This window comes from Copidosoma floridanum, unplaced genomic scaffold, assembly GCF_036245765.1.
Source record: "Copidosoma floridanum isolate Cflo_tuat_1 unplaced genomic scaffold, Cflo_Japanese_pri ptg000025l, whole genome shotgun sequence".
NCBI classification, from domain to species: Eukaryota; Metazoa; Arthropoda; class Insecta; order Hymenoptera; family Encyrtidae; genus Copidosoma; species Copidosoma floridanum.
This window is the reverse complement of record NW_028321902.1, coordinates 3,017,851-3,033,124: the sequence shown is the minus strand read 5'-3', so window position 1 is coordinate 3,033,124 and position 15,274 is coordinate 3,017,851. Positions and strand designations below refer to the sequence as shown.

Below are 15,274 nucleotides of genomic sequence, written 5' to 3'. Positions count from 1 at the left end.
AACTTTAATTAACAATCGTTTCCAGAGTAATAAACTAAAATTTCAATGACCGTGGCCTTCATCATTTCCGAGAAATTAATTATTTGTTGTAGAAGAGTTTTATTTTTCTAATCGTAATCAGTAAAAACTTCTTTCTCTCCCATAAGCGTATGTTGTAAATAAATAATTAACTTCTCGGAAACAGTGAAGCCTAAGATCATTGAAATTTTAATGTTACCTCTGAAAACGATTTTTCAAGGGATTCTCAATTTTTTTCGTTTTTGTGACAATACTCTCTTGGATGAAAAAAAATACAATAATTAATTCAATAGACTCGACGTTTATGTTAAAAAAAAAAAAACATAAAAACGTATTGGCTCCTTAAAAGTATCTTCACCCCAATCCTGAGTCGTAAGCACAAAAAAAATTTCCCACTAAAAACGGTCCCAGAAGGAGAACAGCATTGCGGCGTAACATAAAAAAAAGAAAAAAAAAAACGAAAGAGATATCAGAACACACGTACGCGCACACGTGTAAGTTACATACATATACCTATACCTACGTACATTGGCCATCAAGGGGATGTTGTCGTCGCGTAGCCGTTGCTTCCGGGATGAATGAACCGTTACGTCACGCACACTCGACATCCTCTCTCTTTCTCTCTTTACTCTTCCTTTCGCCCTTTAACCCGTCGTGTATTTATATACTCACACACACATACAAAACCGACAAACCCACAACCACCTCCTCCTCCTCCTCCTCCTCCTCCTCACTTGAAACTTTGTGTGCTTGTTTTCTTTTATCTCTCTCTCTCTCTCTCTTTTCCTTTTTCTCGGGTTATACAATATATACACGCGTTGCCTCACTCCTTTTTCTCTCTCTCGCGATGCTCTTTTACAGGCGGACCACCTATTTTCACCACCTCCCCCTTACTTCTTCCCCCTCCCCCTACGCCATCCCTTTGGAGTCTATTTTATTACTTTCGCTTTCGAAAGCTTCTCCCTTTCGTCGCCTTTTGCCCTTGCCCTCGACTATGCACATGTATATTATATATTTACCTACACACACACACACAAACCATGCATTGCATCGAAGTAATTCACTCTCTCTTCCATAGCAAGCACGCGTGTGCTTAGATAATATGGGTCGAATGGCTTTTTCTTTTTTTTTTCCTTTCTGTTTGATCGTTGAACCATGTACCACTTGGGGTGGTTTTTTTATCCGATGGCTCGATTTATCGCGTGGCTGTACGCATAATGTGCTGGTTAAAAGTATATCAGGATTTGCAGCATCAATGATTATCCAGTTCTCTTGACAACTTGGTTTATTCACGATTTCTTCTCGTATCAAAGTTCTATAAAATTTACAAAATCGTTTCTTTTTTTCAAAAGTACTCTCTTGACTCCTTAGGCAAATATAATCTGATGAAAAAAAAAACTGTCAACGGGAAATTGATTGTGTCGTTGTCGATAAATAAAAAAGAGAGTCAACGAAGCCGCGATTAAAAATCCAAAAGTGCCGTTGAGTAATAAAAAGTAATGGTTTTCCTCCTCTCAGCTTCCTATCTACACTCTTATGTACAAACACGTTGAGAAAGTCTAACGAGTAAAAAAAAAAAAAAATACTTTGTTGTCCCCAGCACAGTCACGCCTCTACGACGGGTTCACCGCGAGTTGCCTGGCCGCCCCCGTTTTCTTTAAGATTCGGGTAGAGCTTGGCCTTTAGGCCACCGGCACGGCCATGAAAGTCCGGACGCCGATCACGTGGTGCCGTACGGTGCAGCCAAATGTCCAGTAGACTCTTGGTCGCCAACAGGCTGGATTTTTGAAGCTGCTTGGCTAACGTTGTCGTTGAGCCGCTGGGCGGAGGTGACATTGGCGAATCCGTCGTCGCGCGAATCACTGTGGCCCGCGTTGTCGTTTCTTCCTTGCCGAGACTGCAACGAATATTTTTTCGTTTTATAACCCATACCCAATTTAATTTTTGTTTCCTTTGAACGTTAAATTATACAAAAAAAACAACAAATACCCTTCAAGTTCTCTGAGTGCCTGGTCGAGCTCGACCTTGTTGTCCTTGTCGTCTTTGTTTCTCACTTCGAGCAAGCAATTGAAAACTTCCAGATGATTCATCGAAGTTATCGAGTGCATGCGTAAAAAAGTCTCGAGTTCGTTCCACAGTAGCTTGTACTGTTCCTCGCGCTTGCAGTTGGATTTCGCGCCTCTGCCTCCGCCTATACTCGGAACGGGCAAGTTCTCGTGTTTGGCTTCGAGCTGCAGAACACTGAAGATTATCTGTTTGCACTGCATTACTTCGTCCTTTGTCAGCGATTCTTTGAGTATCAAGTCGGGAAGGGGATCGATTATCTGTAGGATGAATTTAACCGATGAAAAATTGAATTCTTTTTTTTTTTTTTTTAAGAAAACATCATTCAAGCAGTTACCGATCTTAGGTTGTACATTATGGTGTTCGAGATCACGATGGGCCAATACTTCGTGTGCCTGTCGAGGCGCAACCTCATTTTTTCGGCGGGCCCTTCGGACGTGTCACCAGGACTCCGTTTCACAGGCACTAACAAGTTACTTCGCATAAAAGCTCCAAAATCCTGTAAAACGTTGGGATTTTAGTAAGAATCATTTGAACTAGAATCGTTTGAAAAAAACTGACGCTCACCGTGATGCGGTAATCGGTAACTCGGCCGCCGCACCCTTCGCTCACAGAGGGCGGATCTTCGAGCACGCTTCTAGTGGTCGACAGCGTGTGAATGAAAATCTCACCACCGTGAGATGCCAGCAGGTGGGATATAGCCTTGTTGCCGCTCTTCCTGGCCATTTCGAGCATGACCGACCTGCCGTTGAGTAGGAAATTAATCAAACACGAGGACGGCCTACTGTTGACATCCACGGGGGTGATGCGGTGCATGGCGTTGCACAGTTGCATTTCGGAAGCGCTGCAGCCCCTGGGTGTGCACCATTTCAGAGTTACGGTCTCGTACTCCATGCCCTCCTCGAAGCGCCGGAACGTTTTCACCAGCGCCGAGTCTTGGGCGTTACCCTTGAGAATTGCCAGATGGGCGTCCGACGAGTGGAATATCTCCACGTCGTAATTGGCGGAAGAACTGGCGTTCTGTTCTTCCTTCATCGGGATACCAGTGACGGTTGTACTGGCGAGATCGTAGTGCTCGAGGATCAGGTGAGAGAGTTTCGAGTGCAGGATCGTAGCTTTGAGGGAGTGCACTTCCATCGATAAAACGGAAGAGACCTGCAAAGAATAATTGCTTAATACACCTCTTCAAATTTTTTGAAAGATAAATAAATGCAACTGTGTACTTTTTACCTCCTGTAAAGTTTGATTTGTTACTTCTGAGTTTATGTTACAAGGGTATATGTTCAATATAACAAGGTGGCAGTGATGAACTGGAATCAACCTGTAAGCATGACTCGTTTGGTTACCGTGTACATGTACAATTAATTAAAAATATGGTTCTTGGACCCACGTGTCAGACGAGGCAGCCTGTTTATTTTGAGCCGTCAATTGGCTCAAAAATATATTCTTCAAGCTTTTCAAGCTCGCATCGTCCCTTGCACTAGTGATACAAATCACACGTCCTCTGTTCATTAATTTACTAGCAGCCTCTGGCCCTGCCATCCTTTTCTCTTGTTGGGTCTCTGAAATCTCCGAGAGAGCTTCGATGGCTACCCTCAAGCCATGTATCACAGAGAAGTCGGTGCTTTGCTGATGCACCCTGTGCGGTACTCCGATTATTGCCATTGCATTCATCAACTGAGAAATGCATTGGTGTTATTGTTTACCAACCAACAATTGGACACTGGATGTTAATAATTGGGTCAAGTACTTACATGAGTTAAATTTTGTTGTGAGGGACTCCACGTATTTAGGATGCGAGCCGAATGATCACTCACAACGAATCTGATCTGTAACAATTGGGGAAAATCCAGCAAATTGTTCACTAACTCTAGGTGGAAAAAGTGCGTGTTCCTTACCAATTTGCCGGACGGAAAAAGATCCCACACGATCCTGCAGTATTCCATGGAGGTTTCTATACTCGTGGTCCATAGCGATTTGCTGATCGGAGGCAGCATAATTTGATTCCCATGGCCCCGAGTTTTCAAAAAGTCAAAGTCCAGGGGACTTTCGGTCGAGATGCTAAAGTAGGGCGTGTGATCGAGCACGAAGATCGTTTTGTGGTTTTCCGGATACATTTCGACTACAGCATAACTTTTTCCAGTTTATTTAATAAGCTGCACTGTAACTGTACCTGTAGGTGTGTGTAATCAAATGCAACGTCGAGGTTATGTTTTGTTTTGAAAACATCGGGAATTCTTTCTCTTTGTCCAAAACTTAATATTTATCGTTCGATAATTTGAAAACAAAGTGTATGATTGAAAATAATGAATTGTACAAATAAAATAAAAACAAACAATTACTATGAACAAGGCAAATCAAACTATCAATACAAACCCTAGTTCAAACCGGTTCAGAAGCATCAAAGAAATCAAAACTAGGAGATTATAAATAACCAACAGTGTCTGGATTAAACATACTTGCAAAACTAAATACATTATATATCTTTTTTCACACCGACGGGATCCTTTTAATTGACGACATAGCAGAGGCAGCAGACGTTTAGTACAAACTTTGGATCGTCGCGTCTCATGCACTGCTGCGTCCACTACTGGAGGAATTGAGGATAAATTTGACTAAAAATATATACAAATATATATATCTATGTTTATTTTAGCGTTCAGATTGTGCTGGATTTGTTAAAAAAATGTTATCATGTTTATCTCAAGTGTACAATTTTTTATTCGTAAATCGGAAAAAATGACAGGGTGTCTGTTGGAAAATAAATAATTTGAAAAACAAAACAACATTTACAAATATGGATAACATCTAGATCACTATAAAATTAAATCATATTTTAAAAACGAAAAATTTGTTAAAACATCTGTATAATCTCTTCGATAAAGTTTGCCTTTTTTCTAAGTATATAAGTGTAATGATTAATAACAAGTATTGTTAAATTACGTGATTACAAAAATACTTGAAAAATTTTGTACAACCAATATGTATCATCAACATGATTTAAATATATAAATACTTTTAAAAACATGATTTTTTCGCATGTGCATGTGAAATCGGCAAAATATGCTCCGAGTGTGGATCAAATTGCTGTTTATGGTCTGAATGGGACTGTCTTGTGTTTCTTCAACTCAAATTCATCGTGATTGTCATTGAAGCAACCGATACAGTACAAATCATCCGTGCAACCCTTGCATTTGACGAGATTTTTCTTATTATTACACATGCAACACTGGTTGTCACCTGAATAGTCATCGTGAGTGTCTTCAGAACAATCCATTGGTCGGTCTTCACCACTGCTACTTGTGCCGAATTGACTAAAATCTATGGGGGGCTGAAAATATCATGTAATTAAAAATAATACTAAATATAAACTGTGTATGAATAATAGATGTTATTTACCAATGGCAGCTTCACGGTGAATTCCTTTAAACTTTTTAAACGCGCTTCAATTTCACTATCAACGTTCTGAGGCTCGTCAGAGACATTTTTTGAAATTTCGAGTTCCTGAAGATACTGACTAATCAAGTCGTCAACTTTTTGTTTATCTGTTCTAATGTCGATTTCATTCAACTGTAAATAAAATTCATCATTAAATAAAAGTAAAAAATTGAAAAAAATGTTTGATACTTGCATTAACTGGTTTGTTGACAACATTAGGATCTTGATCTCTCAACAATGCCAATCTACGCCTGATTTCATCTTCAGTTACAGATGGTACCTGCCTGTCCTCGTCTTTCAATTTTTTCAATCTGTTGACGATCTCTTGATCAGCTGGATCCAGTCCAGATCTCAATTTATCCAATCTGTTATAATAAACCGTAATTGGGTGCTTCAGAGCACTTTCAGCTCCAACTCTACAACAAAACAACAAGTAGGCTTACAAAGTAGTTCGATTTTATTATTTTCATATAAATGGAGTGGAATACTAACTTTGTCGCAAGGTTGAAGGGAACCAGGGGTTCGTCCAGTCCGTTCGGAGTGGGCAGATCTTCTATAGAAATAGGAGTTGATTTCTTGATTTTCGACTTGTGAAAGCAAGGGCCACAAATTTTTTGCTTGCTTTTTTTATCCTCAGGCTCGTACTTAAGGCACTTGGAGCAGTAGGAAAATCCACACGCTGGACAGCCATGCTACAAACAAAATATAAGCGACAATTGTTTCATTCATTACCAAAGAATTGATTGTCTCCACAACAAAGTACTTGAAATAGAGTATTTAGGAAAAACTCTTACTTCTTTTGAAAAAAACGAGAATTTTGATTGACAAGTGTTACAGCACGACATTTTTTTATTTTGACCTGGCAGTATATAAAACCTCGAACGAAAATGTTTACTAGTAATTTAACAAAACAACCCAATATTTACACTTTTGACACACTCTTTTGAGGTTATCATAGATGTGTAAATGTGTGAGAATGGTGGGGGAGACCGACAACAGTCGCTCGCTTTTTCAAACGAGTCAAGTCTCGTGAAGAGCCGAAAAAAACACAAAAACTAAGTATATATTTTCAACAACAAACTCGTAAATATTGTATAGGTATTTTAAATACTTAAGTACAAAGGGAGTCGTTTAAGTAATAAGACAGTGTTAATAACAACATTAAGAGGATCGTGTCGTTGATAATTTTGTGTAAACCGCAAAAACTTTCTCATAGGTTTTTAGTTTATTTCCGTGCAAGTTAGCAGCTTAGAATAAAAAACAGTAAACGATGGAGCGATTGGTAAAGGAAAAGCACCAAAACCGTAAGTATATGAAAAAACTTCATAAAATGAAAATTCTGATTTTTGGTACTGGAACGAAAAATTTGTTGTTCTCAGACCCAATGATGGTTCTCGAGACTCTGGTGATTTTTGATATTTGGCTGATGATCAAGACACGATGGTTCATTATCAAGTTCATCGACTTTATAACTCCCATAGTGAAAGTTATGTTTTTCATGACTCTCGGCGCTAGTAATTACATATAAACAATTTCATGTGCACAATATACTTTTACGACTATTTATTTATTTATTTTTTTTAAGTTTTGCTGTTAACCTACGTGTTTGCTTACGGCAAATTCGACATCGATCAGAAAGTCGGTTTCCACCCGGTTTGCAAAAAATACCAACCAGCGGCCGGCAAGTACCTTGAAATCGGCGACGACTCGCGATCAGAGGCCATTACACCGCTGAGAAAGGAGCTGATTAGAATCAAAAGCGAGTCCAGGAATCTTAAAAAGACACTGTATCAAATGGTAAAATTTTTGACATATTTTTTTTACTTTTGTCGAATAAATGTTTTTTTTTTCATTTCAGAATAATCAATTGACAAATTTGTACAATCGTCGGAGCAATCTAGGTAAAAGGCACAATCGATATTATTAAAGAATCAATGGAGTGAAAATGTAATTGTACACTGTTTTCAGGTGCAAATTCATTAGCAGATTTCGCGTCGGAGGCTGTGGGCGGGCTCGTAGTAGATACTCCAGATACTCATTCTTACACCAAGCCAGAGTCAAATCAAGTGACAATATTTGGAATACCCCTTTGGAAAGTTAATCATTACACACCTCGCAAAGTTATCCAGGTATGTAGCTAGTCTTTCATTTCAAAAAATGTATTACTTGATTGCTAACTTTATTATTTTTGTAGCCTTGGGTCGAACCCGGACAATGCTGGTCGTTCCGCGGATCACATGGAAAAATTGAGATAGAATTAGCCCACCCAGCAATCATAGAACGCGTCACTTTGGAGCATATATCGGCAAGTGCATCTTTGACCGGAAGTATTGATGAGGCTCCTAAGGCTTTTAACGTGCTGGTATGACTATTGCAAGCCTTAATTTTGTTTTGAATAGTTTCCTTTATAACTGAGATTTCATAATTATTGCAGGGTAAACTTGAAGACGAGTACATTACCATTGGCTCATTCACGTATAGTAACACAGGACTCCCTTCTCAGATTTTTGAAATTAAGGTTTGTGTGCTTGATTTTCAGCTGTATTCCACTGCTTATCACAAGTGATCATAAAGTATTAAATGTTTTACAGAAGCCAAATATAAAAACAGCTTTCAAAAGAGTTATACTCGAAATTTTATCTAACTGGGGCAATCCGGAATACACCTGTGTCTACAGATTTAAAGTTCATGGCAAGATGTACATTAACAATTTAGATAAAGTGTGAAGTTATTATAAGTGTCCTATTCATAAGAAGAATTAATTTCAAGTACCAAATGTACATAAATGTTGTAATTATGTAATAAGTAACTTAGAAAAAAAAAGACTAATTTTGTAACACTAAAGACTGAGGGAACAGATAAATCGGTGTGTCGTTATTAAAAAGTCAGCTTTATTGAAGATCTCGAATATAAAGCTTGGTCAGAACATTTTGGGTTAACAATATGAAACCCAAAAATTTACGACCAGTTACTGCTGGCGCCACCCCAGCTTTGGCCTTGCGTCATGGTCTCTGCTGGCGCAGGTGCTGCAGCCCATTCATCTTGAACCTGCAAAGAAAACATTTACATCAATATTGACTATATAAATAAAAAGTACTGATGTGATCTATCAATGAGTATTCCATGTAAAAAAAACTTACGGGAGCGGCCCAGTCGGTGCTAGCGGTGAAGGGAGCTGGAGCAGCAGCAGCGGCAACTGATGCAACAGGAGCAACGGAAGCCGCAGCGACGGGAACATCATCGGCCCAAACTTCGGTGGGTGGCGCGTTGGGGTCGACAACCTCAACGGGCCAGTCTGAAGCGGACAGACCAGCATCGGTAATCGGTGCGAACTCCTTGGTAGCTGGCGTTTGCTCCTTAGCCATTTGCTCCTCTTTTTCGGCCTGGAAATTAAAAATTATTCAATTAATTTCGATTGGCCATTAAGGGCAAAGATTTTCAATACCCAAACAATTTTTCAGCAAAGATTAAGCCATTATGTACCAACAGGTTTGATTCTGGACATGTAAGTTTAACATCATGTTTTATTTCTAGAGTACTCGCAAAAACAACTAAAAATTTGTCAAAATTCAACTTTGAAAAAATACCAGTTTTCTTTATGCAATGCAAACCTATCACGAGTATTGTTAAGTAAAAATACCTTTTATAAAAATGTAGGAAACAATCAACTTTAGCCTACCTCTTCGGGATCTCTATAAAAGAACAGATCGACAACAACGTCCCACTTATCCCGAGGGATGGAACCACGGAGGCGCAAGACCTCGCGAGCGAGAAGCCACCACATGAGACCAATGCTGTGAGAATTCTTGGTATTGCATGGGATGGCAATGTCAATGAAACGCACGGGCGAGTCTGTGTTGCACAAGGCAATGACTGGGATGTTGACGTAGCTGGCCTCAGTGATGGGCTGGTGATCGGTCGCTGGATCTGTGACTATGAGCAGTCTTGGTTCCCTGAATGCAGCCTGAAATAATGGATTTTCACTTTGTATCACTTGCTTGGACAACAGTCAACCATGTAATTTATAGAATAGTTGGATTTCAGCAAAGATTAAGCCATTAAAATCAACAGATGTTATTTCTGTACCAAATTTTGTCATCACGTTTCAAGAGTGCATACTATGCGTTACAAATAAAGATATACCTTGTAATTGTTAACAAAATAAGAAAATACCTGGATCTGATTAGTGAAAGCACCAGGAGTGAAACGTCCGGCAATGGGGGTTGCTCCGGTGTGAGAGGCAAATTTAAGGACAGCCCTCTGTCCGAAGGGACGGCAACTGATGACAAAGACTTCACTTGGGTGCTCAATGGCCACAATAGCACGAGCAGCAAGGAGAAGCTTCTCCCAGGTGCGCCTCAGGTTAATGATGTTACAGCCTTAAAAATGGAAGTTGAAATCGCAATTCAGTACTTTTACATGAGATAAAGCAAAATAATATACATTACCTCCTGCACGACGTTTGTAGACGTACTGTTCCATCTGGAAATTAACATTTTCTGCTCCAATGTGCGTGGATGCAGCCAACATCTTTGTAACGTCATCTTCTCTGAGAGCTAGTGGGTCGTATCCTCCTGACATTGTTACGTTGTGATTTACTTACGAGTCAACCTGATAAATGAAAATAATTTTATAATTTATGGCAAATTTAAATAATTGAATTTAGTATATCCAAGTTGCACTGTCGATATAACCTTCAAACGTTACACATTGAAAATATTCAACAATTTTGTATGTCGATTAGCTAAGCATGTTATTGACTAAATAATCAACGTATAATGATATTTAATATTGAAAAGAAACTGATCAGACTTCTTAGTTGAAAAAGCATACGATGGATGTCAACATAATACAAGATGTATTTTTGTAGGTTATCTAGCACGTGTCACTCGGCACAACTTTTGGAGTCTGAATTTAATGTAAAAACTTATTAGTGAAAAAACTAACTACATTTAACAGTAAAGTACGGCTTTGTGCTTCAATTGAAATCAAACTTTGTCAAAAAGTATCAATAATACTATAAAAAACTTTTAAAAACAGAAGGGAACTTACGTGTTTAATGCCACTTAGGAGTTTCTCTTGTGAGAAAAGGAATATTTCTACAAGTCGGCGTTCGGCGGCAGCATGTACGGTCGTGTCGCTACGATTGGTCACGCCATTTGGCACATGGCGGCAGGCGCGATTTTACAAATAGCCAACAAAGCGAGGAATTTATAAATTATATTTTTTAAGGAATAAAAAAAAGGTGGGAGATTGTTATCAATAATAAAATGCAAATATTTTTAAATACAAGTGTTTTTATTCGCTTTCAATTTTTATCTCTTCATCAAATACTTAATGCTTAGATCCTAAATATTTCCTCGAACACATAGCCTAAGGTCACGTAATGACAAATTTTTTTAAATAATGTGCTAAAATGCGTTCAACTTCTCAACACACTCTCGAAGCAACCGCATCGCCAAAGTATATTTCGAACGGATGAAATAAATTAAGATAAAGGATTCTTGTTATGTGAAAATCATTTTTCGCTCGCTTTTAAAAGAAATACAGAAAATCAAACATTCGAGGCTACAATTTCGCTGAGAAGACTGTCGTAATCTACATTTCTCGCTTGAGTACAGCGCTATCTAACGCTTTCTCCTACAGAAATTTGAAAAAAAGATAAGACAAAAGAAACGGAAAAACATGGTGCTTCAAGATTTTAAGTTTATGCAAGCCAAACAGCGCTTATACGGAGATACGAATTTATGGTTCGATGTTTCTTCTCTTCGAGGCTTGCGTCTCTCAGACATTCACAATTACATACATGTATATTTGTATAAATATTTATTTATAAAAAAAAGAACAACCAATCTCTACAAGATCTACAAAGTCCACTTAGTTTTTTCTTCTCTTTTCTTATTAAAAGTATCTACAAAAGCTTCCTTTGAACCGTAAGACCGTGCCTATCTTCGCACCAAGAAATAGAACGAACCAAAATTGTCTCATGGCACCTACGTACATAATGCAAAGGAAGCAAATTTTTTTTTTAATAGACTCACTCATTCACAGTCCATACATTGTTTTTATTATCTTTTTTTTTTATTTCAATCTCGAGAGGCTTTTCGACTCCATCGGCACTTTAAACCACGACTAGCGCAGCTTTTTTTACTCAATCCCGTGCGTATTTATTCAGTTCACAAGGTGAAAAAAAAAAAAAAAACCTAATGGTTGGACTGATGATGATCATGCAGTGTCGATGGGTATTTAACAAACAAAAAATATTGATAACAGCAAAGCTTCCCGATTTTCTCAGTCCTCGGTACGATTACGAATCAACAAAAAACGTCTAAGGGCTAGTCTTTGTTCTCTTGAACCTTACTGTCCAGGAGCTGGCATGGGTATTGCAGTCTGGGAAACGGGCTCGGGCTGTGGCTGTTTCTTCGGGGTCTTCTTTGCTTTCTTAGGTGACTTTCCTGCCTTGGCAGGCACCGGTGGCGGCTCCTTCTTAGGCTTATCAGTGGTAGCAACGGTAGTTGTGGCAACGTCGGTCTCTGACTTTGGATGATTTTTTTGTTCCTCAGATTCGGCGACCTTTTTCTCCTCCTGGACAGGCACTGCCAGAGCCTCGCTAGCCTTTTCAGGTTCCACACTAGTCTGCACTTCTTTTGCAGGCGAAGGCTGCCTCATCTCTACGTCCGGTTGTTGCTGCTCTGCCTGAGAGCAAGGAACACTGTTGCTCTCCATAGGCTCTTCGCTGGTCTTGACTTCTTCTACCTTCTGAGGCGGTTCCTGAGGGCTAGCTTCTGCAGGTACCGTAGCAGCCGGGTCAGGTTGAACTGGCGCGCTTGGAGCTTCACTAGTTTGAGTATTGCTTTCCACTGGCTGTTCTAGTTCTGGCTTTTGCTCGGTTATTTTGGAGGCTGGCTCCTCGGGAGGTTTCGCTTCTTCCGGCGCTGTAGCCTTGGTCGGTGAGGTAGGCGCTGGCAGCGGAATCGCTTTTTGTTCCTCTGTCGCTGGCGGCTGCAATGTACAAGCTTTGTTTTATAAAAATAATTTCATGCATCTAAATCATCGTTTTGGTTTTTTCGAGCATATTAATAAACAATCTACGATAGTTTCTAAACGATAAGAATGCGTGAAAAAGCGAGAGATATCGATATTTTTTTTTTTAATGAAATTAAATACACATGACGTTTGCGTAAACAATAATTTTTGTAATGAAAGAAAAACGAAATTAACGATTATTTAATTTGTAAACAGGCAAAATAAAAACATAATAATGTGGATGTGTCTATGTGCGTAACGAGGGTTACATAAAATGAAAGGTACATGTACGTATATATAGATTTATTACACCATGACAACGTGCAACATTATTATTGTAACGTAAATTTTTTACTAACTAGTCTGCCAAACAGTGGTCACTATTAAAACCATTTTTAGGTGGACGCAACCTTTAAATAATTTTAAAAAAATTATCAGCGCTTCCTGTCAACTCAAAATAATCCTCCTCCCAATAAAATTCCTTTAGTATCGGAAACAGTCATGACTCACCTCAGAAGTGTCCATGGACTCGGCAGGTTTGCCATCTTGGCTCGGATCGCTCTCCATGGGCTCGTCAACGGCATTCCCCACGACCTGAGACTCTTGCTGCTGTCCTGGCAACGGGGCCTTCGACTCGAGCAAACTAATCGACTCCTGTATGCTCTTAATAGCCTGTTTTCGCGCCTGCCTCACGTTCTCCTTGCCCTCGGTCTCAATGTCGTCGAGCTTTATCAACTCGCGCGTCAACATCTCGTCCAGATACATGTACTGCTTGTCCGTTCGCGAGTTGCCCGTGTAAAGCCTAACTTGTTCAGTCAGCGCGTCCACCTCCTGTTGCACCAACGCAACCTTCTCTGTTGGATGAAAGTTTATTAATACCTCCATCACAATCAACAAAAATACTCGTCTCTTTGCAACCAAGTGCTAACTCACCAAGTGGGTCTTTCGGCTGAATCTGTGTCTTGGGCTTGGGAGGTTGCGGCTCGGACTGTGGCTCGCTCTGTGCTGGCGTGTGATGCTGCTGTTGATGTTGTTGTGGTGCCTGTCGCCTCGTTTGGTGCTGGGGCTCTTGGAACTGTTGCGTGTGTCTGGGTTGCTTGTCGGTGTGCCTGAACGAGCCGAAGGGCGAGTCCCGGGCTGGGTGTCTCGGTGGCCAAGGGCTGCTCGAGTGCTCGAAGAAGGGATCCTGGAAGTGCGTCCAGCTGGAAGGCACTTGCTTGGTGAAGTGCGAGGGCCTCTGGAAGTGGGGCGGCGACTGTTGGCGCCGCGGAAAGTCCGGCTCGTCGGCGACCGGCGCCGGGGCCTCTGGGACTCGGCGATCCTTGTTCCTGGTGATCACCGGCTCGTCCCGGCCTTCCACGAAAATCGGTATGTGCCTCACTGTACCGTGACTCGGCTGTGACTGCTGCGCCTGAGGCTTCTGCTGCTGGGGCGCCGGCGATTTTTCGCGGTTATGCGGCTGGGGCGACTGCTGCGGCGACTGATGGTTCGCCTGCTGCTGCTGCTGCTGCGAACCCTGCGCACGAACAGATACCATTAGACATTTGGACTATTGAACAGATTCGACTCTTGAAATAAGTCTCAAGTTCAACAGCACCAACCTGTGGCGTGATGTCGACCCTCGAGACGAATCTCGGGTGTTCGTTTTGGTTGTTGCGGTTCTCCGGGGGCGCGGACATCGATCTCACGTTGCGCTGTTGCTGCTGGGGATTTTCCATGTTGTGCTGGTGCTGGCCGATGTCGAGGGTATGGTTGGTACGCAGCCCCGGGGGATTTTTGGGCTTGTGTTCGGCAACGTTCTCAGGCTCGCTGCCGTGGGAACTAGCTCCGCTGCCCCCGCTCGTGTGAGAGCGCGCGTCCTGCGATTCGATGCAAGATAGTTTTTTAGGTTTTTTATTCAAAACAAATCTACATTTTGGCACACATATGAAGAGAGTCGTATGTACCTCGTCGGGTTGCTGGTGGTTGTTGGCGGCGGATGCGCGCCGGTTGCGGTTGCGGTGGAGGGAGCCGCCGCCTCCGAAGGGCACGTCGGCCCAGGGTGGGCCCAGAAGGTGGTCGGCAAACTCCGGGTGGCGGGCGGCTAGGTTGTCCAGGTGGGAGCGGATGTCACCTCGGCGGCCGAAACCTTCGTCGTCGAACGGAAAGCCCTGGAAAATGAATTAAAAAAAAATTATCGTTTTTTTTTTTGAGTTACCAAAGATTGTTGTGGGGTTTGGATCATAAGTATAGTACTTGGGGCTAAGATATCGAAACAGTGCGAGTCAAGTTGATTCTCACAAAGAAAAAAAAGTTAGTAGTATATATATATAATTGGCAACTTTTTTGCTTGCCTTGCTTTGTTAGTAGTAAAAAATTGATCTTATGTGATTGATCGGATCAAATTCAGTGGACCTACGATATGCTATTTTGTGCTGAAAACCTGTTTTTCTCCGTCGCTATACTTAACAATAAAGTTTTAAGCAAATAAAGTTTACTATCCGGTGGTTGAACTAATACTCAATTAATTAAATTTAACACAAATTACTGAAAAATTGTATAAAAAAAAGCTCGACTAACATTGAATCATTGACATCAATCACTGGTAGTAACTACCATTGCAAAGCTGCATATCTAACCCTCGGTAATTCAAGATTTGTTTTTTTTGTTATACGCGAAAAAAATTCTTTAAAATAAAAAAAAACTGAGATAAAAAAAAGGCACTGTTCTTACTGTAAAAAAAAAATAT

General features: G+C 40.7%; 5 protein-coding genes across 7 annotated transcripts in view; 1 reads left to right on the top strand and 4 right to left on the bottom strand.

Moving 5' to 3' along the window:
* Nucleotides 1-1,125: 1,125 nt before the first annotated feature.
* Nucleotides 1,126-4,657, bottom strand: asun (integrator complex subunit 13 asun). Of its 2 annotated transcripts, none has more exons than XM_014357120.3 (9): nt 4,459-4,657; nt 3,981-4,255; nt 3,837-3,911; nt 3,473-3,759; nt 3,313-3,403; nt 2,650-3,237; nt 2,420-2,581; nt 2,008-2,342; nt 1,126-1,915 (listed from the first exon to the last, which is right to left on the bottom strand). In XM_014357120.3, exons 2-9 carry the CDS (start codon nt 4,197-4,199, stop codon nt 1,624-1,626), a joined length of 2,049 nt encoding a protein of 682 aa, XP_014212606.2. In that variant the 5' UTR covers nt 4,200-4,255; nt 4,459-4,657; the 3' UTR covers nt 1,126-1,623. The 2 variants fall into 2 exon arrangements, with proteins under 2 accessions (XP_014212606.2, XP_014212609.2); XM_014357123.3 differs by having other exon boundaries at nt 4,542-4,657.
* A 122-nt stretch (nt 4,658-4,779) lies between these two features.
* Nucleotides 4,780-6,472, bottom strand: LOC106642365 (abscission/NoCut checkpoint regulator). Its single transcript, XM_014357124.2, has 5 exons — nt 6,315-6,472; nt 6,013-6,212; nt 5,714-5,936; nt 5,482-5,652; nt 4,780-5,413 (listed from the first exon to the last, which is right to left on the bottom strand). Exons 1-5 carry the CDS (start codon nt 6,363-6,365, stop codon nt 5,174-5,176), a joined length of 885 nt encoding a protein of 294 aa, XP_014212610.2. The 5' UTR covers nt 6,366-6,472; the 3' UTR covers nt 4,780-5,173.
* Nucleotides 6,473-6,802: 330 nt separating this feature from the next.
* On the top strand, nt 6,803-8,248 carry LOC106642359 (SUN domain-containing protein 1-like). Its single transcript, XM_023390151.2, has 8 exons — nt 6,803-6,824; nt 6,900-7,034; nt 7,106-7,317; nt 7,379-7,421; nt 7,504-7,649; nt 7,715-7,882; nt 7,955-8,038; nt 8,112-8,248. The coding sequence occupies exons 2-8, from the start codon at nt 6,905-6,907 to the stop codon at nt 8,244-8,246; spliced, it is 918 nt and encodes a 305-aa protein (XP_023245919.2). The 5' UTR covers nt 6,803-6,824; nt 6,900-6,904; the 3' UTR covers nt 8,247-8,248.
* A 143-nt stretch (nt 8,249-8,391) lies between these two features.
* On the bottom strand, nt 8,392-10,633 carry sta (stubarista 40S ribosomal protein SA). Its single transcript, XM_014357125.2, has 6 exons — nt 10,573-10,633; nt 9,969-10,131; nt 9,694-9,899; nt 9,200-9,484; nt 8,661-8,903; nt 8,392-8,568 (listed from the first exon to the last, which is right to left on the bottom strand). Exons 2-6 carry the CDS (start codon nt 10,099-10,101, stop codon nt 8,479-8,481), a joined length of 957 nt encoding a protein of 318 aa, XP_014212611.2. The 5' UTR covers nt 10,102-10,131; nt 10,573-10,633; the 3' UTR covers nt 8,392-8,478.
* Nucleotides 10,634-10,805: 172 nt separating this feature from the next.
* Nucleotides 10,806-15,274, bottom strand: part of stv (BAG domain-containing protein starvin) — a 36,338-nt gene continuing 31,869 nt past the window's right edge. For both annotated transcript variants that reach the window (XM_089595365.1, XM_014357151.2), the window contains exons 3-7: nt 14,493-14,696; nt 14,148-14,405; nt 13,480-14,062; nt 13,057-13,400; nt 10,806-12,522 (exon numbers count right to left, since the gene is read on the bottom strand). In XM_089595365.1, the coding sequence (XP_089451491.1) occupies nt 11,878-12,522; nt 13,057-13,400; nt 13,480-14,062; nt 14,148-14,405; nt 14,493-14,696 (2,034 nt within the window). In that variant the 3' untranslated portion in view covers nt 10,806-11,877. The remainder of the gene's footprint in view (nt 12,523-13,056; nt 13,401-13,479; nt 14,063-14,147; nt 14,406-14,492; nt 14,697-15,274) is intronic.